At 33.3% G+C, this 22405-nt stretch overlaps 1 protein-coding gene across 2 annotated transcripts in view; it reads left to right on the forward strand.

The window, feature by feature from the left end:
* COL11A1 (collagen type XI alpha 1 chain) overlaps nucleotides 1–22405 on the forward strand; it is a 257545-nt gene that overhangs the window by 90727 nt on the left and 144413 nt on the right. The window contains exons 6-20 of one of the 2 annotated variants that reach the window (XM_049880228.1): nucleotides 128–280; nucleotides 471–563; nucleotides 4519–4773; nucleotides 5405–5467; nucleotides 7630–7671; nucleotides 8879–8941; nucleotides 11097–11171; nucleotides 12235–12318; nucleotides 14441–14497; nucleotides 18268–18321; nucleotides 19165–19218; nucleotides 19337–19390; nucleotides 19574–19627; nucleotides 20851–20904; nucleotides 21003–21047. In XM_049880228.1, the coding sequence (XP_049736185.1) occupies nucleotides 128–280; nucleotides 471–563; nucleotides 4519–4773; nucleotides 5405–5467; nucleotides 7630–7671; nucleotides 8879–8941; nucleotides 11097–11171; nucleotides 12235–12318; nucleotides 14441–14497; nucleotides 18268–18321; nucleotides 19165–19218; nucleotides 19337–19390; nucleotides 19574–19627; nucleotides 20851–20904; nucleotides 21003–21047 (1200 nt within the window). The remainder of the gene's footprint in view (nucleotides 1–127; nucleotides 281–470; nucleotides 564–4518; nucleotides 4774–5404; nucleotides 5468–7629; nucleotides 7672–8878; nucleotides 8942–11096; nucleotides 11172–12234; nucleotides 12319–14440; nucleotides 14498–18267; nucleotides 18322–19164; nucleotides 19219–19336; nucleotides 19391–19573; nucleotides 19628–20850; nucleotides 20905–21002; nucleotides 21048–22405) is intronic. The other variant, XM_049880227.1, reaches the window with a different exon arrangement.

The following is a 22405-nucleotide window of genomic DNA, read 5'->3' on the forward strand; positions in this document are numbered from 1 at the left end:
TCTTTTTTCCAGCAGCCGTCCTGAAGGAATGATGTTCATTTTGCTTATCCTTCCTCTCATTCATGCTCTTCATTTCCCTTTTCATTTTATTTATGTTTTCCATTCCATCTTTCACCACATTTTACAGAAAAAGAAATCAAATTTCAAAAAGAAGACGAGGACAGTGGCCACTAAGTCAAAGGAAAAGTCCAAAAAGTTTACACCCCCCAAATCTGAAAAATTTGCATCCAAGAAGAAGAAAAGTTATCAAGCAACAGCAAAAGCCAGACTAGGGGTAAAGGTAGCAAAGAAAAAACAATCAAGATCTATCCTAGATAAGTTGGAAGATCTCTGATGATACGTCATAGTCCTAACCCAACTAGATGAATACTTATTTGGCTAATACCATAACACAATTAAATCATGATTTCCATATATTTGGGGTTGCTTTGCATGTTTACTAATTGTTTTCCTTTTGAATCTATCATTAGGCAAATATCATTGACGATTTTCAAGAATACAACTATGGAACAATGGAAAGTTACCAGACAGAAGCTCCTAGGCGTGTATCTGGTACAAATGAGGTAATACACATACACAGGATTAAATCACCATTCCACTTTTCAAAATGGGTAGTAAACTTTGATATTTCTCACTCTGGATGAATCTATAATCTCTGAACAGCTCAATATTTTCATTCTTTTACTGAGGTGAGAGAAACAATAGCATTGGTTTGCTATTACTGAAAGCAGTTCATTTCAAAACAATTCCAATTCAGATTTTGCATGATACTTTGCTTCATGCAATTGCCAAATTGATGGAACTGAATTGGCTGCTTTCATTTTCTTGCTTGCTCCTGGGAGTAAGCAAGCTTCTCAACATGTTGTGACAATGGATATTCACAACATGATCTGAGTTTGAGGAAGAAAATCCTCTAGAGTGAAAATTGTATCATCAGATGATACAATTAGAGTTTATTCCATATGACCAATAATTGTGCATTTTTATTATAACCAGTGTTTTAAAAAATAATGTCTTTTGTTGTTCTTAGGTGCTGTCGAGTCGGTTCCGACTTGTAGCGACCCCATGCACAACAAAATGAAACACTGCCCAGTCCTGCACCATCCTTAAAATCATTAGGCTTGAGCTCATTGTTGCAGCCACTGTGTCAATCCACCTCGTTGAGGGCCTTCCTCTTTTTCACTGACCCTGTATTCTGCCAAGCATGATGTCCTTTTCCAGGGACTGATCCCTCCTGACAACATGTCCAAAGTATCTAAGACACAGTCTTGCCATCCTTGCCTCTAAGGAGCATTCTGACTGTACTTCTTCCAAGACAAATTTGTTCATTCTTTTGGCAGTGCATGGTGTATTCAATATTCTTCCCCAACACCACAACTCAAAGGCGTCAACTCTTCTTCGGTCTTCCTTATTCACTGTCCAGCTTTCACATGCATGTGATGTGATTGAAAATACCATGGCTTGCGTCAGGTGCACCTTAGTCTTCAGGGTGACATCTTTGCTCTTCAACACTTTGAAGAGGTCCTTTGCAGCAGATTTGCCCAGTGCAATGCATCTTTGGATTTCTTGACTGCTGCTTCCATGGCTGTTGATTGTGGATCCAAGTAAAATGAAATCCTTGACAACTTCAGCCTTTCCTCCATTTATCATGATGTTGCTCATTGGTCCAGTTGTGAGGATTTTTGTTTTCTTTATATTGAGGTGTAATCTGTACTGAAGGCTGTGGTCTTTGATCTTCATTAGTAAGTGCTTCAAGTCCTCTTCACTTTCAGCAAGCAAGGTTGTGTCATCTGCATAACGCAGGTTGTTAATGAGTCTTCCTCCAATCCTGATGCCCCGTTTTTCTTCATATAGTCCAGCTTCTCGTATTATTTGCTCAGAATACAGGTTAAATAGGTACGGTGAAAGAATACAACCCTGATGCACACCTTTCCTGAATTTAAACCAATTAGTATCCCCTTGTTCTGTCTGAACAACTGCCTCTTGATCTATGTAAAGGTTCCTCATGAGCACAATTAAGTGTTCTGGAATTCCAATTTTTCTCAGTGTTATCCATAGTTTGTTATGATCCACACAGTTGAATGCCTTTGCATAGTCAATAAAACACAGGTAAACATCTTTCTAGTATTATCGGCTTTCAACCAGGATCCATCTGACATCAGAAAAGATATCCCTGGTTCCACATCCTCTTCTGAAACCAGCCTGAATTTCTGGCAGTTCCCTGTCAATATGCTGTTGCAGCCGTTTTTAAATGATCTTCAGCAAAATTTTCCACATTTGGTTAGATCACCTTTCTTGGGAATAGGCATAAATATGGATCTTCCAGTCAGTTGGCCAGGAAGTTGTGTTCCATATTTCTTGGCATAGACGAGTGAGCACCTCCAGTGCTGTATCTGTTTGTTGAAACATCACAATTGATATTCCATCAATTCCTGGAGCCTTGTTTTTTGGCAATGCCTTCAGAGCAGCTTGGACTTCTTTCTTCAGTACCATCGGTTCCTGATCATATGCCACCTCTTGAAACGGTTGAATATCAACTAATTCTTTTTGGTATAATGACTGTGTATTCCTTCCATCTTGTTTTGATGCTTCCTGCGTCGTTTAATATTTTCCCCATGGATTCCTTCACTATTGCAACTCGAGGCTTGAATTTTTTCTTCAGTTCTTTCAGCTTGAGAAAGGCCAAGCATGTTCTTCCCTTTTGGTTTTCCATCTCCAGCTCTTTGCACATGTCATTATCATACTTTACCTTGTCTTCTCGAGATGCCCTTTGAAATCTTCTGTTCAATTCAGTTCTCTTAGCTCATTTTAATAGCTCTTTACATTTCCAAACATGTTAAGGATGTGATGTTGTTTAGGGTTAAGATAATATCTCTTAACTTTTTCCATTATTTCCTATGGAAATGTTTTAGTACATAGAGGTACAAACTGAATATTCTTCTGAATGACACACTAAACATACATTCTAATCCTGAAAAAATGAGTATACAATTCAGTTTACATTTGTTAATATATCTGACATATAATCCTGTATAATTTTTTCAGAAAACGGATATGAGGATTACCTGAGTCATTTGTTTGTTGTTGCTGCTTGGTGCCATCGAGTCAGTTCAGACTCATAGTGGCCCTATGTACTTCAGAACAAAACACTGCCCAGTCCTGCTCTATGCCCGCAATCATTGTTATTCTTGAGCCGATTGTTGCAGCCACTGTGTCAATCCATCTCATTGAGGGTCTTCCTCTTTTTTTGCTGACCCTGTACTTCTAAGTCATTTAGTTATTAGAAAATTCATGTAACATGTGTCCCAATGAGACAAATAAACTAAGTGGTGCTTTACATGCAAAAGCATGATTTAGAATTTTAGGGTGAGAATGAATTTTAATGTTTATCTAGTCCAAATTAAGAATTTTCCAAAAATGGACATCTTGATTGAAAATATTTATTTACTTACCTAAACTCATCCAACTCTTTATTTCAAAGCTATGAATATAGTAATATTCTGACCTTCTGTAGATGGTATATTATCCTTATCTATAAGTCCAAATATTATGGTCATTGAACATTTGCTAAATTAACTGTTTGTACACATATTTTCATTCACATGTTTGTTGTGTAATACCACATAATTCTTCAATAAAACTGGGTCATCTCGGTTCACTGTATCATAGAAAACAAGTTATTTAAAAATTAAATTCAAAGAATAGCAGGACAGAGCATTTAATTTGTATATTATCATAATCATAAGGCCAAATAATTAGGATACTACGTATGATTTAGATTTGTGATATTAATAAGGAATTGCTTATGAGAAAAAGAAAATTATATGAGATTTACTTTTCTATATTTCTGAGGAAAAGTTAATGTAATCTTTACTTTTAAATGAATATTCTCTACTCTTGATAGGCTTGCACAGTGATGTATTCGATTTCATTGCCTTAAATTTGCACAGTATAATTTGTTTTATTTGTTTTAAAGTACCCTACTGAAAGAATACCCACCCCTACATACTAAATTATCTGTTTAATTACTGTAATAATAAATATCAATTTATATTTTTATTAACATTTTATTTATTGTTATGAGTTAAACCTGTATAGTTTATCCAGGGAACGATTGTATTATGTGAGATTTGAAAAGTAAGCAAAGATTGAACTATATGCGTATTTTAGTTCTTCAAATCTTCTACTGTAAAGTAAAAAGCAAATTGACTAATACTTTTTTTTTTTTTTTAAATAATGGAGCCAGCAAATGCACGTATTGACTCCATGTGAATATTTGCAGTATATTGGGAAAAATACCTTGAAAGCAATATTTCTTTGTACATACCAATGTACAGATATATTCCTTTCAGTTTTCCTGAAAGGCTAGCTTTCCAGGCCTTCGGGTTCACTATATGACTTGCTTGCGTGGTACTCTAATCAAACTGATATACCATCAAACTGCCATTGCAATTGCTTACCTTGCTTTACTAACAGTAAACTTCATGTTCTCCAATTCCTTACAACTTAAATTAATAGCCAAATCCAGTTGAAGATGTATTTACTGAAGAATATCTAACTGGAGAGGATTATGATTCCCAGAGGAAAAATTCCGAGGATACACTATATGAAAACAAAGGAATAGACGGCAGGGACTCTGATCTTCTGGTAGATGGAGATTTAGGCGAATATGATTTTTACGAATATAAAGAATATGAAGATAAACCAGCAATCCCCACTATTGAAGAATTTGGTCCAGGTGTACCAGCAGAAACTGATATCACAGAAACAAGCGTAAGTCGGTATTAGGCTCTATGTCATTGTACCTCTTGTTTTTATTGTATTTTCATGTTCATCTTGATATTTTTTCAGGTTTAAAATACAGGTTCTGTTTTATTATAAATTATGAATAGTTATTACTACTAGAACACCTTGCTTTCTTTTGGGGATTTTCAGGGGTTGTATCTCTAAGCCTCACCACTGGAGTCTTCATTTTAAAGCATAAATCTTGAATAGAGTTGAAACCCCTGTTTCTTGTCATTTATAAGATTGCAACATAATCATTATTCTGAGTAGTATGTCTAATTTCCAATCTTTATGCTATTTTATTAAATTTAGTCTGATAACACTTCTTAATACCTTGAAGTAATGAATTGGGGTCTATAAAAATTTTTATCTTGCTATTTTCAAGAAGCAATCAATCCCATTTCAAGATTCAGTATTGTTTAATAAGCATTCCTTTTTACTTCTGAACATTTTAAACCTTTAATAGCATTCTTATTAAGAAAACATGTATTTTTTAATAGATCATCTTAAATATATTTTGATGGTTAAATTCCATCTCCCCCATCCCCCTTTTTTTAAATTTTAAAATAGCCTTATGTATCTAAAGACATTTAGGCTGTTTTGAATTGTTATTCAACAGATAAATGGCCATGGAGCCTATGGAGAAAAAGGGCAGAAAGGAGAACCAGCAGTAGTTGAACCTGTAAGTATTCACATGAACACATTTTAAAGTTAGGGACAGTTATTGAATTTTTATTATTGGCTACCATCATTTTGGAGCCCTAGTAGCATAGTGATTAAGACCTCATCTGCTAACTAAAAGGTTGGTAGTTCGTATCCACCATCCACTCCTTGGAAACCCTATGGCGCAGTTCTACTCTGTCCTATAGGGTTGCTATGAGTCGGAATCTACTCAGCGGCAGTTGTGTTTTTATCTTTTTAATCAAATTAATATGTATGTTCATGTATTATCATTAAAAATCTTGCTGTCCAAAATATTTCTAATTTGACACGAATAAATATATTAGTAGGGACAGTTTGTGGAAATGAAGTGGAATTGAAAGGTAACTGAGATTTGTCTAGTCTACCTTTCTCATTTTACAACAAAAGAATATGAGTTCTAAAGGGTTTAAGTAACTTTCCGCAGGTTTCAAATGTTTGGTGGTTGAGCTATAACAGGACCTCAGTTCTTCTAGTTTTCAATCCAGTGATTTTTTTTCCATCTGATTTCTATGATTTGACATTATTAGAAATATATTATTTCTTACAAATAACTTTGTTTCATATCCAGATTTTATCAGGTAATAATATAAAAACATATTTTTAAATTTCACTTCCTTTACTTCCATGGATAAAAGGTGATTTTCTATATATATTAATGTTACTAACACTTATGATATTGGTGAGAAACAAATTTTGACTCGGAAGCAATTTTACTCTTGTTCCCTTGACTCTGCACTTTAGGAAAATCAATTAGAACTGAAGGTAATATGTTTAACTGTTTGCCTCAGCATCATGAGAATTATTTCAGAAATTTCAATGATATTAAAAGTAATATATATATATGTGTGTTTGTATGTATTTTATATATATATATATATGTATATCTTTAACAAGATACAGCTTTAAGGACATTGTTGGTCATCTACTCCATAACTCTAAAATCCTCAAATCATGCCATATGCTCACCAAATGCTTTAAAAGTATTTTTTTTCAGAATTAATTTGACTTTGTTTTAAAATGTGCAGCGAGTCTTTTAAATGACATGGCAATTTTCAGTAGTCTAAAATAGCAATAGAATCATAAACTTTTTAGAAATGTGTTCATATCCTAAAATGCTACTCTATTCTTCTGTTTATTTAAGAACTTATTGCATATTTACATCCATTATTTTTGTCTGGACTTTTCTCCCCCTTCCCTGAACAAAGGTGGGTGGCGCAACTTATTTCCATACATTCATTCACATAGCATATGTTCATTAAGTTCATGATTTGTGCCAGGCATTATCCTGGGTGCTAGGGAAATCTTCACCAAGTATGTTTTCTGTGCCTTTCATGGGAACACTTAGCATATTCTCTTTTCTGATATAATTTATCTTAATACAGTCATGTGCTACATGATGTCTGTTTGGGCAATGTTCCATCACACATGCATCCGTGGTCCCATATGGTGATAATAGGGTTCAGAAATTCAGATTGGAGAACAGGACATAGCAGACATAAGCAGACATAGGGAACGCAACAGCATCCCGCATGTAACACATGTATCTCACGTCTCTTGTATACAAAGCGATTGCGCTGCCAGACATATAATGGCACAGTACATATAAGTTGTATATGTACTCGACGACAGTGGGCTTGGTTTTTGGTTTGTTTCCCTACTTACAAATTAGAAGTTTATTGTATAACAGTGTACGCTTTGACTCGTAAGCAGCAGCATCCCATCTGATACGCCTTGTGTCCCTTGAGTGTTGTAGCATTTTCTCTTTGTTTAATTTTCTTTTGGAAATATTACTGTAAAGTGCATTATGGCTCCCAAAAGCAGCAAAACCAGTGCTAGTTGATAGCAGCAGTATCCCATATAGCTTTGCTAAGTATACAATATGGTATTCACACAATGTCCAAATCACATAAGATCCTTTCTCACAGATTGTATCGTGGACGTTAAGTGACACATGACTGTATTTCTATTTATTTTCTCTCTAACCGGTTTGCAGATTCTTTGAGGGCAGAGACTTCTATTACTTTGAATTTCCTCCTTTCCTTTTATATCCTAGGAGAGTTCACAGTGATGTAGTGCTTTTTTAGTTAAGAAGTTGGGGGCTTTATTTCCCTGATACTGACTCTCTGTCATTTTTTATTGTAGGGTATGCTTGTTGAAGGGCCACCAGGGCCAGCAGGACCCGCGGTATGTAAATGTTTTAAAATTATTTTTGGCTTCAACTTTTTTTTTTATAGTTATATAAGAGCTCCATTACATTATTGAATTTATATATTTTAGACTAGTTAGAATAGTGGATCATAGAGGCAAGCATCTCTTCATGGAAGCTGGTAGGCTTGATCTGCCTTTTTCGTATTTGGCTGTCAAGCTGGTATTCTTTTGAGTGATCCAGAGTTAAATTTTAATTTAAATATTTTTTGTGGCCTAAATATCTCTGCATCTTCTAATATCTTTTAACTTTCTACCGAAAATTATGAAAGTAAAGAAAAGACATCCTTATTTTTATAAACGAGGTATAGAAATATCTCTATGTAAGAATGGAATTGAAAGTTCTGGGTTGATTATAAGGGAGCCTTGGTGGCAAAATGGTTAAGCATTTGGCTGCTACCAAAAGTTCAGTGATTCGAACCCACTAGCGGCTTCGAGGGAGAAAAAACCTCGTGAACTGGTCCTGTAAACACTACAGCCTAGGAAACTGTATGGGGCAATTCTACTCTGTCCTGTAGGGTCACTATGAGTCAGAATCGACTTGAAGGAACACAGCAACAACAACAACAGGTTGGCTGTAGCTGAGTTATCTGCACTAATGATTATCTATACTAATTTATTTTCCATCGTTGTTTCCTGGTAAGGCTAATGTCACTCAATATATCTTTATTCAAAGTAGTTGTACTGATCTGACCTTATTAAAAAATTCCTCTGTCTTCTGTGGAATTAAATTCTTGTTGTCTGAAATAATATATATTGATACCTTTAAATCTTTGCTATCCATAAAAGAAAACGTAAAAATGCCTTCAAGCTAAATGATTTCCATTTTTCCGACTTTGCTATCACATTTTTGAAGTCTAGTTTTATGAGTAAACCATTTCTTCAGCAAGAACTTGGAACCAACTTCTACCTTGGGAACTTTATATTGGCACACCTTCCTCTCCTATTTTTCCCCGGAATGTCTGCTTCCTCCCTGAGAACAGCTTCATAGAGAAACAACGAAGCTAACCATAAAGTGGTTCCTATATGTTGTCTTTTCATAGAAAGGTAAATAGGGTAATTGTTTGGAAGACAAGTGTGTATTTATGAAGCACGAATGAGCTCATCTTTGATTTTAATGGGGCAACTTTTCCTGAATATTAATGAGATTAGGAACTGACTCACATCATGGCTTATCTCTCCACAGGGTATTATGGGTCCTCCAGGTCTACAAGGCCCCACTGGACCCCCTGGTGACCCTGGTGACAGGGTAAGTGAAGGAATACCTCATTACAAAAACATGTAATACAGATTTAAAGAATTAAAAAGTACCCTAGAAGTTTAACAATTGTTATCCTTCTGGGCGGGGCGAAATGTCTATTAATTCCCTGTTGTATAACTTTTTAGTTGTTTTTCTAACTGTAATTTTAATAGAAAGATTAAAGAATGTGCATATATCTATGCTATAATTAGTAAGGAAACCCTGGTGGCCTAGTCGTTAAGCACTACAGCTGCTAACCAAGAGGTCGGCAGTTCAAATTCACCAGGCGATCCTTGGAAACTCTATGGGGCAGTTTCTACTTTGTCCTGTAGGGTTGCTATGAGTTGGAATCGACTCAACGGCAGTGGGTTTTGATTACATAATTAATAAGCAAACTTTTATTCTACTGATTTTTTGTATTGATAAGGATCCATTACACTGGATTCAATCCTTCAAATTTGAATCTCACATGTTTTCCTGAAACTCTCACAGGTGTTTAATTGGATACTGATAGAATGAAGTAATAAGCCAAAAATTCTGATTTGAAGGTCAGTTTGTAGGTCACGTGGTGAAATAGGTCAAGTTTTTGTTAAGTCTCTGCAGTCTCTTCTTGTGAAAGCCTTAAAGCCTTTTCCCCTTTCTGTTGTGCCCTGCTTTTTGTCTTCTCTTTTTTTCCCCATCCTTGAACAGCCAATAAATTTGTGAATTTTTGTTTGTTTTTGCTTTTTCCCTTTTTAAAAATAGTGCTAAGAAAGGGTCAGACATGTAAACGACTGATATTTTTATACATTTGCAATTTAAAAGACAAACCTTCTTTTTTAATTTAATCTCAATGAATGAAAGATTTTACGGTATTTCAGAATATCTGACCTGGGTGGTAGCTGTTTAAGGTCAGAGGGCACAAGGAATGTACTATGCAGATGTGACTGCTTGCATGATCTGCTTACTTAATTTGGAATGCCCAGTTTGATGCAGACATTTATTTGTAATCAGTCACTTTAATTAATATTTTCTCATTTGTAAATTCCATAATATTTTCTTAGGAAATTTTTGGAGAGTCTGTAACCTATACTGACTTTAAAACCCTATTCCAGGTTAAAAATCCATCCTTTTACACAGTTCCTTAAAAGTGTGGGCATATAAATGAGCTAAAATATTTACGAAATGTGTTACCAAGGAGAATTTATACTTATCAACTTAGATTTGTTAAAACTTGAAATAAGGATTTTCTTACAGAAGTAGGTGTTTGACCTTACTTTGAAAGTTTTTAAGGCTTATAGAGAACCTATTGAATTTATATGATAAATGACATACAGCTTTGTCAGTCTAGAGTCAATGCTATAGTCAAGATGTGTTAACTTTTATAAGGAATTAACATTTGAACAGTGTTGCTACAGAGCTTTTATACTGAGTACATGGTTTGAGTTGTATCTTTTCCATCTATTTATTAAGTAGAGTTGCCCTGAGTCAGAATCGACTCGACAGCACTGGGTTGGTTTTGGTACCTCCAAGTAGGACTTGACTGTCAGAAAATAAGCCTACGTATATCGAAAGGTTATGAACATATATTTTGTAACCATGAGTACCTACTCATGTACAGATGTGTATGTTTTTCATATTCTCTGTAATTATAGTCATGTTTTGTATTTCTAAACAGACACCGTAGTAGTATATAAACTACATGTGTAACATCTCGTCATTAAGCATTCAAAATAAATTAATAATTATATTATAAAAAATACTTAAATATACATTAAAACTATCAATTTAACTTTAAATAAATCTTTTATCATTTGCTTTGGATTCTGTCTTATCTGACTACAAGATCCAAACTTGAGTCACTCACTTGATTTTCTAACACTGATTCTCCCCAAAATACATATGAACTTTGTGTCTTATGCAGTTTGAGGCTCTGAATAAACTCAGAGCAAAATTCTTATCTTAATTGGGTTATACATTAATAATCAGGGCTTATTAAAATCACCTAACACTAGTGTTATAAAATACAACCCTTTCTAGGTCTATTTTCTTCAAGAAGATTAACCAAGGAGGAGCGAGCAAATGTAAACTAAAATGTGTAGAATTATGTTACTAAAAGTTATTCTACTTGTATTAAATTTTGAAAATTTTATTATTTATACAATTATGTCATTTACTTTCCTAGGGCCTACCAGGACGTCCTGGTTTGCCAGGGGCTGATGGTCTACCTGGTCCTCCTGGTACCATGTTAATGTTACCGGTAGGTCCTTTTATTATTATGAAGATGATTTGACATTTTGCCACCTTGTTCCTGAAAATATTGTTGAACCATATTACAGAATAATCATCTAAAAGCCATTCTATGAGGTAGAGATACTGGAAAGCAATCTGACTAGGAAATTAAGGGAAATTTTTCCTAAACAATATAATTCTGATAAACATCAATATTTGCATTAGAACCAAGGTTACGTTATTTGATTTGACTTCTGGTAACAGAGCTTAGAGGTTTTTAAAAAATATTTCCAATCGTGTGGTTTATCCTGATTCTTATCATTAACATACATTTCAAATGTTACTTAAAGTAATATTAATATAATATTTATCACCGTATACACTACAATTGAAACTGTCTAGAGAGATGTCATTATCCATTTTTTCAACAGTTATCTGCTTTTGCAAAAGATTCCTTTTTAAGGTTATTTAACCAAGTGATCTAAAAAAAGTATTTGATTTATCAAATTAAATACAATAAACAAAGTTTCAAGAAATGAATACTTTGATTTGAGTTGAAATTAAAACAGAGTTTTAGAAATTATTGGAAGAGTGTTGGAGTCGATCACTTTTCTTGTAGAATTACCTGAGAACAGGTAAACAAAATGAATATATATCAAGGATAATTTTCTCTATATTCATGGTGAGTCTAGAAGTTTTTCTCAACCAAATAATGACTCATCTATGACCACCACAAAACCTAGTACATTTGAAGTTTCTACAAATGAATGAATAGAAGGAGTATTTTCTTATACTTGTAAAAAAAAAATGCTTGATGGTTTATTTCTGAGTTTTTAAAGATTATAAAATTTAGAATTGTAAAGGAGTCTCTAATACGTACCCTCTACAAGTGATGAATTGTGGCCTGGAAAGGGGCAGAAGGAGAATTAAAAAAAAAAAAAAGCCCAGATCTCATGACTCAGTATGGTTTCCTTGGACTTTTGCAAAATCCCAATATTTTAAGTAAATGGCTTTCATCTAGTGATCATGACATTTAATCCAACATACTTGACAGGGACTAATTCTGAGCTTTGTCGCCTCATCCTTCTTAGTTTCGTTACGGTGGGGATGGTTCCAAAGGACCAACTGTCTCAGCTCAGGAAGCTCAAGCTCAGGCGATTCTTCAGCAGGCTCGGGTAAGAAAGGACAAACGTGTATTCCCATAACCTAATTCCATGTCAAGCCTGTGCTGTGTGTGTGTGTGTGTGCATGTGTGCGCATGTGTGCGTGTGAGCCTGCTCATGGGATGTGCCAACAGAATACTTACTTCTGAATAATATATTGAGTTTAGATAGAAAGAATAACAAAACTCAATTTTTTCTAGTAGTGACATTTTCTTTATTTACACATCACAATTTAATAAACTGACCCCTACGATATTGCCATCTATAATAATTCTGGCTGCCTACCACTATAACACATTTTTTTTTAAAAATTTATTCAAAGAGTATTGATGGATTAGCACTTAGCACCCCATGTTATTTACATCCAATTATTTTTTTCCTATAAAGTGTAAGTCAGTGATCCATGGATAGAATTCAGAAAGTAAAGTTTGAAATAACCTTTTTCCCCCTTAATTTTCTGGGTTATTTAGGGTAGCTCAAATAACCCACAAAATTAAGTTTCTTAGGCATCCTTGTATATGAAAGAAATAAATCATGAAATAATGTATTCACGGTGTAATTTTATAATTTATGCTATTTTTACAAAAGCTGTTAAATAGTAACCCATCTTCATTTTATAATCCTTCGTAAAATGAGAATTACCATTATCTGTAGGCTTATAAAACATGTAACTACATTTTTTTAATTTAGACGCATTACATTTAAGATAGATATAAGAAAATTGGAAGAATGTATCGGAAAAGAGTTGGAAATTATACAATATGTTTATTCCTAGTAATTGATTTTCTTTTAAAGAAGAAGGAAATAAAGGCTTGTGGTTGACATGTATATGTACTCACTTCCTGATATAATTTAGCCTGTAATAACATTTTATTAATAATCACAAATTTACATGTATATTAGAAACCTGAGTGAAAGTTGTAATCCATTCTCTGTATTTGTTTACATATTTCTTAAGTCTCTTAATCTGAAAAGATGTCATTATTTGGTTACATCGTGTATAAAGATAGTAAAAAATGTAAATATTTATTAGACCTAGGATAATACAAATCTAAATTATTTTTTAAATAATTAATTATTTCTACAGTTTATCTTACTACTTTACTTTTAACCAATTTAAGTATTTATTTGAGCTTAAATATTTTATGAGCGCACTGAATTCCTCAGTTTATTAGTCCTACTCTACTTGAAAAATAGGTAGCAAGCATTATAATTCCAATTTTTCAGATATTTAATCTCAAGAATTAAGAAGTGTATTGTCAAAATCTCATGGTGAGTCAGTAGTGCAACTTTGGGGATTCTACTATTTTCATCTCGTGCACTTTTCTAATATAATTATGCATATTATTTCTATTGCAGCATTAGTTTTGGTGACTGTTATGATAAATCTAAATATTCATCTGCCAGACATACTAATATTCAAAAATAGCACACCATACTAATTTACCATCTATCAAATTTTTACTTTGTACTCTAAGCGATCCAGCTTTTCAAGTATGCTAATTTCACATTTCTAATATTTATTGTAACCATAGTGCATGTAATCATTCCATTATACCTATGATTATGCAAAATAAATGTATTTTTCTATAGAACATTAAATTTCCCAACTTTGAGTTTGTTAAAAGAAATATATTATTATCACACCCCCTGATCAGTTTTGCTTTTTGCTGTATGGCTTTAATTATCATAGTTTTTCCTAAAATGTTGCCGGAAAGATTTTATTTAAAGCATGTTAAATCGATCACCACTAAAAGTATTTTCGGTGAGAATTGTACCTCTGTATTTAAGACCAGAAGCATATGCGTTACTCTGAAGTACACTTCAAAACAGTAAAATTATCATGTATTACGGGTCTTATTTTGAAACCTAATTTTTATAACTAAGTCATTATAATATATGGCACAGATCGTATATGAGTTACAACTGCTTAAAAAATTTCTGATATTTATGTAGGACTTTTGTCATTTTAGAAACTTGCAATTTTTTGGCAACCTGGCACTCTTTCTAGCATGTAGCTGTTATACCCGTGTTGATCATGCATTACTGTGGGGTAGTTTGTGTGAATGAATATTGTGTTTTAATGTGTTCTTCCAGGAGTGCATCCCTGAACTTGATGTATTTTATTTTCTAGATTGCTCTGAGAGGTCCACCTGGCCCAATGGGTCTAACTGGAAGACCAGGTCCTGTGGTAGGTTACTCAAAAAGATAACATATATTAAAATTCCCACGGTACCAATTTCCTGGGCAACATCTGCCAGCCATGGTTCATATCTCTGGCTGGTGAAAGTAGGATGCACATACCTACTTATGTCTTATTTTGAGTCCATTTAAAAGTCTGTTTCAATTCATTCTTCTCTAAATTTCCATGAAAAGGTTTTCAGTGAAAAATTTTTAAATCAAATAAATAAAATGAACCATATAATTAAGAGTCATATACCCAACTACTATTTTTTCAAGCTATAAATGTGACCAATGATTTGCTTAATATTCAGACTTACTAAGATTTAATTTTATATTAAACAGAATTTGACATTAAACAAAGAAAAAAGTATTGCAGTCCAGTGAAAATTATTAAACAATCTTACTGCCAAGAAGGTTACTTGATTTAAAAACTATACATTGCCTGCAGTATTCCACGAGGTGCTTCAGGTGTCAGAGAAATTCTTTTCTCTCTTAGACACTTTTGGAAAATAACAGTGTTTGTAAAATACATGCTAAGGTGGTCCAAATTGTTCTTCTAAAATTTGTTTATGTATATTTTTTGAAATTTACCAAATGTTAAGCAGTGTAGCACTTGAAAAATATTATGAATTTCCCAGTTTCAATTTTCTCTTTTAACAGAAAATGGCAGGATTCAATCCAAAATTCTCAGTTATTCCAGAATTAATAGAATAAACATTTTAATTTCTATTTCAAAAATTTGTTTTTCAATATATAAAACTTTCTCATATGCTTTTGATATGCTTTCTTGAAATTAAGCTATATGTAGAATATGTTACTCTGAAAGTTAAAATCTTATCTTTGGTGTTCTTTGTAGACACTTATAGCAAAACAATTTTTATTTAATTTTAAATCAAATGATTAGTATTCTAATTATTTAATCTGTTACACTGATCAGATTTGGATTACTGATTGTTTTCTTCACGAATTTTATTCAATAGTTCATTATGTAGTTTTGCACGAAGTTATATTTCTCTTATTCAAACTTGAAATTCCCAAAACTTTATGTATTTTGAAGGGCTGTCCATTGAATCATATGCACTCATGTGAACATATATTCTGGTAATACGTTCCACAGAATTGATATTATACATGTTTCCAAACACATTATCAAGTGTTTATCATGTAATTTCGCTCTTCTGCCTTTCAAAACAATAAGAAAGAACCCTAGTAGCCTAACAGTTAAGTGCTTAGCTGCTAACCAAAAGGTTGGCAGTTCAAACCTACTTAGTGGCTACACAGGATAAAGACCTGGTGATTTGCTTCCCAAAGATTACAGCCAAGAAAACTCTTTTGGGCAGTTCTACCCACTTCACATGGCTTCACAATGAGTTAAAACCAACTCAGATGCACACAACAGCATAGGCTAGATCAGTTTATAAAGGAGGAAGTAGACTTTGTATTTAATGGATTGTCAGTGATAGATCAAGTTTACATTGCTGAGGAAATTGATCATTATGCTAGTGTTTCAGAAGCTTTGGGGCAGAAGAATTACTAGTTATTCAATTAAAAGTTCCTGGAACCCTGAACTTGAAACTCTGGAGATGTAAGTCCAGGCTGATGACCTGCAAACTGTATTTTAAGTGAGTGTACAAGGCTGATTCTTACGGCAAACATGTTTGGGAAACACTGCTAGGATTATTTAAGTTTAAATATCAGTGTAGAATCATTGAAATGGTGTTATTCAAAGAAATTTTGCTGCTTATGATTTTGAGAAACACAAGCCTGGTGGATCTGTGCAAGGTGAGGGCGACAGTGAGCAGCAGAACCGATGAGAACATGTTACATTAGGAATTCCTGGTTTCACCAGTTACTAAGGGTCAATCATTCTTTCAGGTCATGTTGGCAAAGAGAAACCATTGGCAGTCATGTATGCGTCCTCAGTGGCATATCCAAGATTAATTCATTTATTTACTTTCCTCTATGTTATATAAAGTTTTTTGCCTCCTAAATATTAAAGATTGGCATTGAGAAGAGAAAAAAAGATACTGTCCCTTTTCATAATTTTCATTTTATTATCCCTTGCACCACAACATCAAATGATTATAGACTTCTGAGTATCTATTAATTCTAAAGTTAAAAAAGGCATTTCTTTACATCAAGATTTAGAAAAGTAACAAAGTCTACATCAACATTCTAAGGCCATAAATATATATATTCTTCCAATGAAAAATTCTTGTAGACGAATGAAGGTCTGTATTACATAATATGCAGGAAACGTAGAAATGTTTTTTCCTATTCTGTTATTGTCAAATATCGTGTGACAATTTTTAGAATAAGTGTTTGGGCAAAGTAATTATAATCTCTTGAGTAGTAAGGACTTATATTCAGAGGATGTAGTACAGTAAATTAAAAATAAATAGGCCGTTCTATAGCAGCATTCAATTTAGTGATTAATAATCTGAATAATGCAGAACCTGTTTTTCTCCTGGAGAAATTTCCCTGCAAGAATTCTTGATTAGAAGATTGGAAATTGTCATTCCTGTCATTTTCAACATTAAAACATTCATGTTACTTGGCTTGCTATAGTTCTTGGGAGTCATATGAATAGTTATTTTACTTTGGAGCCACCAGGAGGCTCTAGATATCTAACATTTTCAGATTTAGCACAATTCTTAATCTTTGTTGTACTTTGATTCAATGTATTATGTATTTGAATATGTATTGATTTAAATAAAGCAGAAAATTCTTAAATGCACTAAATGTACTACAATATGAAATAACTATAATTACCATGTTTGATTTAATATTCTAAAGCTTTCTGCAGGGGATAAATGGCCTTGTATTTATTTTTTTTAAACTAATTTCACCTGTATAAAGTGATCTTATGTTTTTGTTTTATTTTGTTTTTTTTCCCGTTAATGTACTAGGTTTTTGCCGTACTTTTTGAATAATGTAAAAATGTATAAGAAGTGTTTGTCATAAGTGCTTGTTCTCAAGGAAAAGAGACAAATCAATCTGGAAAAATGTACTTGGACATTACTTTTGGATGTTTATAATGATAGTAGTATCATCTGTTCTCGGCATTTCATTGCTCTAGAATTCAGTGTCTTAGAAATTTCTTAGGTAAAAGCAGTAACATTTTGCTAAGTCCTTGCCGTGTAAGTGGATTCAGTGTATACTGGATTCAGTAGAACACATGTTGCCTCTAATACTGTATCGTGCTTTAATGCCCTGTATAACACTGCAAGTGCTCTCATGGTGCACATATTAAGGAAAATTTCACTGTGACTTTATGAGGTTGGCTTCATTAAAAAATATTTCTACAACAAATAGAAAATTTCGAACTTCCTTCCTTCCTTCCTTCCTTCCTTCCTTCCTTCCTCCCTTCCTCCCTCCCTCCCTCCCTCCCTTCCCTCCCTCCCTTATTCCCTCCCTCCCTCCCTCCCTCCCTTATTCTCTCCCTACTTCCCTCCCTTCCTTTCTTCTCCCCTCTCTCTCTCCCTCCTTCCTTCCTTCCCTCTCTTTCTTTCCCATCCTTCCATTGCTTTTGTATAGTCGTAGCAAATACAAACATTTAAATATAGTTCACACACTGGAATTCATTCAATATGCTAAGAAATAGATGTATATCAATCAAAAGACTTGAATATTCTATTGTATTATCTAATAAAATCATGCTTTTTGGGTGAAATATATTTTGAATAATGTTTAGTTATTTCAAGAAGAAATGGTAGGATAAGAAAGAGTAAGGAATTGCTAAATAGAAAGAATTATATACTTGCTTTTTCTCTGCAGGGGGGGCCTGGTTTATCTGGGGCCAAAGGTGAGAGTGGTGACCCAGGTCCTCAGGTAAAGAAAAATAATTTGTTTAATTCACTTTTTTTTTTTTTTTACTTTCTGTTATTTAATAGAGTATTTGAGATACCTGCCATTTGTTTGCTAAGTAATTACTTATATCACCTTTAAGCTCATGCCACCTGTTTTCACTGGAAAATCCTTAGTGTCCATGACTAATTAGTGATGTGACTAACTTAAATATATGTATATATACATATATATATATGTCAATGTGCTCTGTAGATGATCAAAGAAACATATACTAGGCACTGTGCTGAGTTGTAGGAATATATGGTAAAGTAGACAGAGTTAGTCTAAGACCTCAGCAGTTAACAATCTAATGGGGAATTCATGAGAAAAAGCACTTTCCAGCCAATGTGTAAGTGCAAGGAAAGAAGATGTAGCTAGGAAAGGCCATCCAAAAGATGAAGGAAAAAGTGTTAGAAAGAGGAGAGGAAGAAAATGGATGACCAAGAGTTTTCAGCTAAAAGAAATGTAAAACCATGTGGTTTTAATAATAAAATGAGTAATTGAGGATTTTTTTTAAGTTTAAAAAGTCACATTTTATTTCCTTTCTTTAAATGTAATCATGTGTCTACATATAAATTTAAGAAAATAATATGACTTTTTTTTTTTGGCAAGAAGCTATTTAGAAAAATTGATTTTCTTATCTTCTGCTTTGTCTGAATTTTACATAAAACATAATTTCCCTGTGTTTAAATGGAGAGTTATATGTGCTTGAAAGCAAAGGTAAAGCTAAGAGGATCTCAATTTCTGAAACTATCTTTATCGATGTGATTGAACTCATTGATCAAGAATCTTATACAGTGAATTAATTATGATGCCTCGATATAGGGCCCTCGAGGTGTCCAAGGCCCCCCTGGTCCAACGGGAAAACCTGGAAAAAGGGTATGGCTGATTTTCATTGTATATTTTAAGAGCATCTTAATGGTTCAGTTTCTTGTTTTCTCTTACTCTGTGCTAGTAGGAATCTCTATTGCTTAAATCTTGTTCTTGGCGTTATCAGGGTCGTCCGGGTGCTGATGGATCAAGAGGGATGCCAGGAGAACCTGGGGCAAAGGTCAGGCATTTCTGCATTTGTGCATTCAGATCTTGTATGTCAGTTTACCCCTGGAATTTTTCTTTTAAAATATAATTTCTTGATAGGCAAGAGTATCTCACATTCAAATTTTAGTACAGATCTAGTCTGGAAATTCAGATGATAATCATGATGACGGTGCTGATGATATTGATGATTTTATAGGGAGATCGAGGATTTGATGGACTTCCAGGTCTGCCAGGTGACAAAGGTCACAGGGTAAGATATATCATTCTGTTACTTTTTATAAAGGAATAATAGGAATTTTATGAAATATTTTAGAATTGATATACTTTAGGAAATCAGAAGAAGAAAGCTAATATGAAATATTTGTGAACCCATTTAATAAATTATTGCATCCAGTAGATTTTTGAAGAAGGATAGGTAAAATTTTTGCATGTGACATCAGTGTAAGTTCTCTAATTGTTTTTAGACATTAAAGTATTTCTTATATGCAAACATAAATTGCAATGGAACTTTTACATATACATATCTTAAAAAATTCACATTAATAGAAGAACAAATATTGGACATTAAATGTCTCTAATTTTTTTCTTTTTTTTTTTTAATAATTGCCTATATTTTCCTCTTACATTTTCTGTGTCGAAACATCCTCAAAGAAGACATCTGTAGGCAGTCTGCCATTAATATGATAGTACTCTAGACACTATGTTTTATTATACTAAATTAGATGGCTCAGGTAGCTATAGATGCCACAAACTATCACCTTGTGATAATATGAACTTTCAATCCAATGCAAGAGTTTATAACTTTCCAAAACTATGTAAACCACCATGCTGAATAGCAATCCACTAGATATGTTTAGTGGGAAACTAAGCAAAGAGGTACTCTCTCCAAAAAATAACCAGCTTTGAATGGTTGCATTTAGGACTGAAGATAGGATAACCTTAAGGTAAATTGAAGTAGGAAAAAAAAAAAAAAAGAGAACCCTATGAATGTCTAGCAAAATTTAGTGTGTGCCTAGCGTATACAAAGTTAAATATATAATTTTATATTTAAAAAAACTCAACATCGCTTTAGTCCTCTAAAGTTGTGCTATATTAATATAGATTATTCTAGAAGCAGAACAAAATGAAATTACATTAAAATCAGCACAGTGTATCCATGTTTAAAAAAAATGTTTAGCCTAATGATTTCTTAAATGGTTTAGCTTTTAATGGTTCCAAAAAATCATTTTAGGTATTTTACTTAAACTCTTTCTGTGCTTAAAATTTTGGGAACTTTTTTTCCTAGCCTACTTACATGGAAAGCCAGTTAACACTGTAAAGTTGCGATTACTCTAGGAAGTGATCTGAGGAAGGCAAATAAAGCATATATTTTCCCTGCAAATGCCCTGTTATGTCTGGTTAGGATGGCTGTCTCAGATTTGTAAATATTCTGTTTGATGTCATATTCTAATCATAGTTGTATTTTTTTGACAGGGTGAACGAGGTCCTCAAGGTCCTCCTGGTGCTCCTGGAGAAGATGGAATGAGGGTATAGTAAATATATAAAATTAAAACATAAGGGAACCAAGTCATGTTGAAATCCACTGTCTAACTATATTACCCTCACATTCATTGCGTCGATGACAGGGAGAAGATGGAGAAATAGGACCAAGGGGTCTCCCAGGTGAAGCTGTAAGTAACTTTATTTTTCTTTTTATAATGGTCTGTTTTTGAGCAATAGTGCCTGGTGTTATACGTATAAATAAAGTCAGTAATAAACTCAGGTTAATATTATGGTCTTATCTACGCTAACCAAGTAATTTTCATGTGAAAAAAGCAAAGAATATTTAGAGTTTTTGTTGCTGTTGTTATATAGAAAATCTTAAAGGGTCAACTTCAGTGAAGGGAAGGACAACACACAATACAGGGAAGTCAGCACAACTAGGAAAAAAAAAAGAAAATCTTAGACAATTAAGAGAATAAAATGTAGAATATAGCATTTTGCCAGCTACAAAAATTTCCTAGTGTTTTGTTTTTTTTTTTATCAATAGCTCCAGAATCTATTTCTGTGTTTAGAATAAATGAATCTTATTGCCAGAATAATAACAATAAAAAAGAATGAGACAATTGCTATGTAAAAATGTAAGTATACAGTCTATTAGATTATACCATTTTTCTTCACCACATTTCATAAATGCTAGTTTTAAAACAAACTAGTCTAGAAGGGGCCCTCCTAATTTCAGTCCTATTTTGCCCCATTAAAAAGCTTGTCCAGTCAAATGTCATAGTTCAAGCAAAAAGGAGAGACAGTAAATTATGGTACTGATTTTTCTTCAGAAGAAAAAAGGAGTAGCAGATGGAGGAGGGGAAGAAGAGGAGAAAGAGAAATAGATTCAGTTAAAAAAAAAAAAACAATAAAAATAGTAAAACTTACCTCAAAGAAATGATTTCCATAAGATACATATTTAGTTATTCAGGTTTGTTTCTTTGCTTCAGTGAATACGCTTTTTCAAAATGAAATTTACCTAAGTGTAAAATAAATGAGAATCAGGGCTCTTATATTTGTATAGTCTGATTGAATAATAAGGTCAGTGTTGCCACTGAAATTAGAAAAAAAGATATAAAAGTGACTTATAAAAAGTATTAAACTATTTGCTATTTTAAAAATTTCCCAAATAGAACTACCATACAACCCAGAAATCCCACTCCTCAGAATGTACCCTACAGAAATAAGAGCCTTTATATGAACAGATATATGCACACCCATGTTTATTGCAGCTCTGTTTACAATAGCAAAAAGCTGGAAGCAACCAAGGTGTCCATTGACGGATGAATAGTTAAATAAATTATGGTATATTCACACAACAGAATACTTCGCATCAATAAAGAACAGTGACGAATCTGTGAAACATTTCATAACATGGAGGAACCTGGAAGGCATTATGCTGAGTGAAATTAGTCAGATGAAAAAGGATAAATATTGTATAAGACCACTATTATAAGATCTTGAGAAATAGTATAAACTGAGAAGAACACATACTTTTGTGGTT

Source organism: Elephas maximus, chromosome 3 (genome assembly GCF_024166365.1).
Source record: "Elephas maximus indicus isolate mEleMax1 chromosome 3, mEleMax1 primary haplotype, whole genome shotgun sequence".
In the NCBI taxonomy this organism is placed as follows: Eukaryota; Metazoa; Chordata; class Mammalia; order Proboscidea; family Elephantidae; genus Elephas; species Elephas maximus.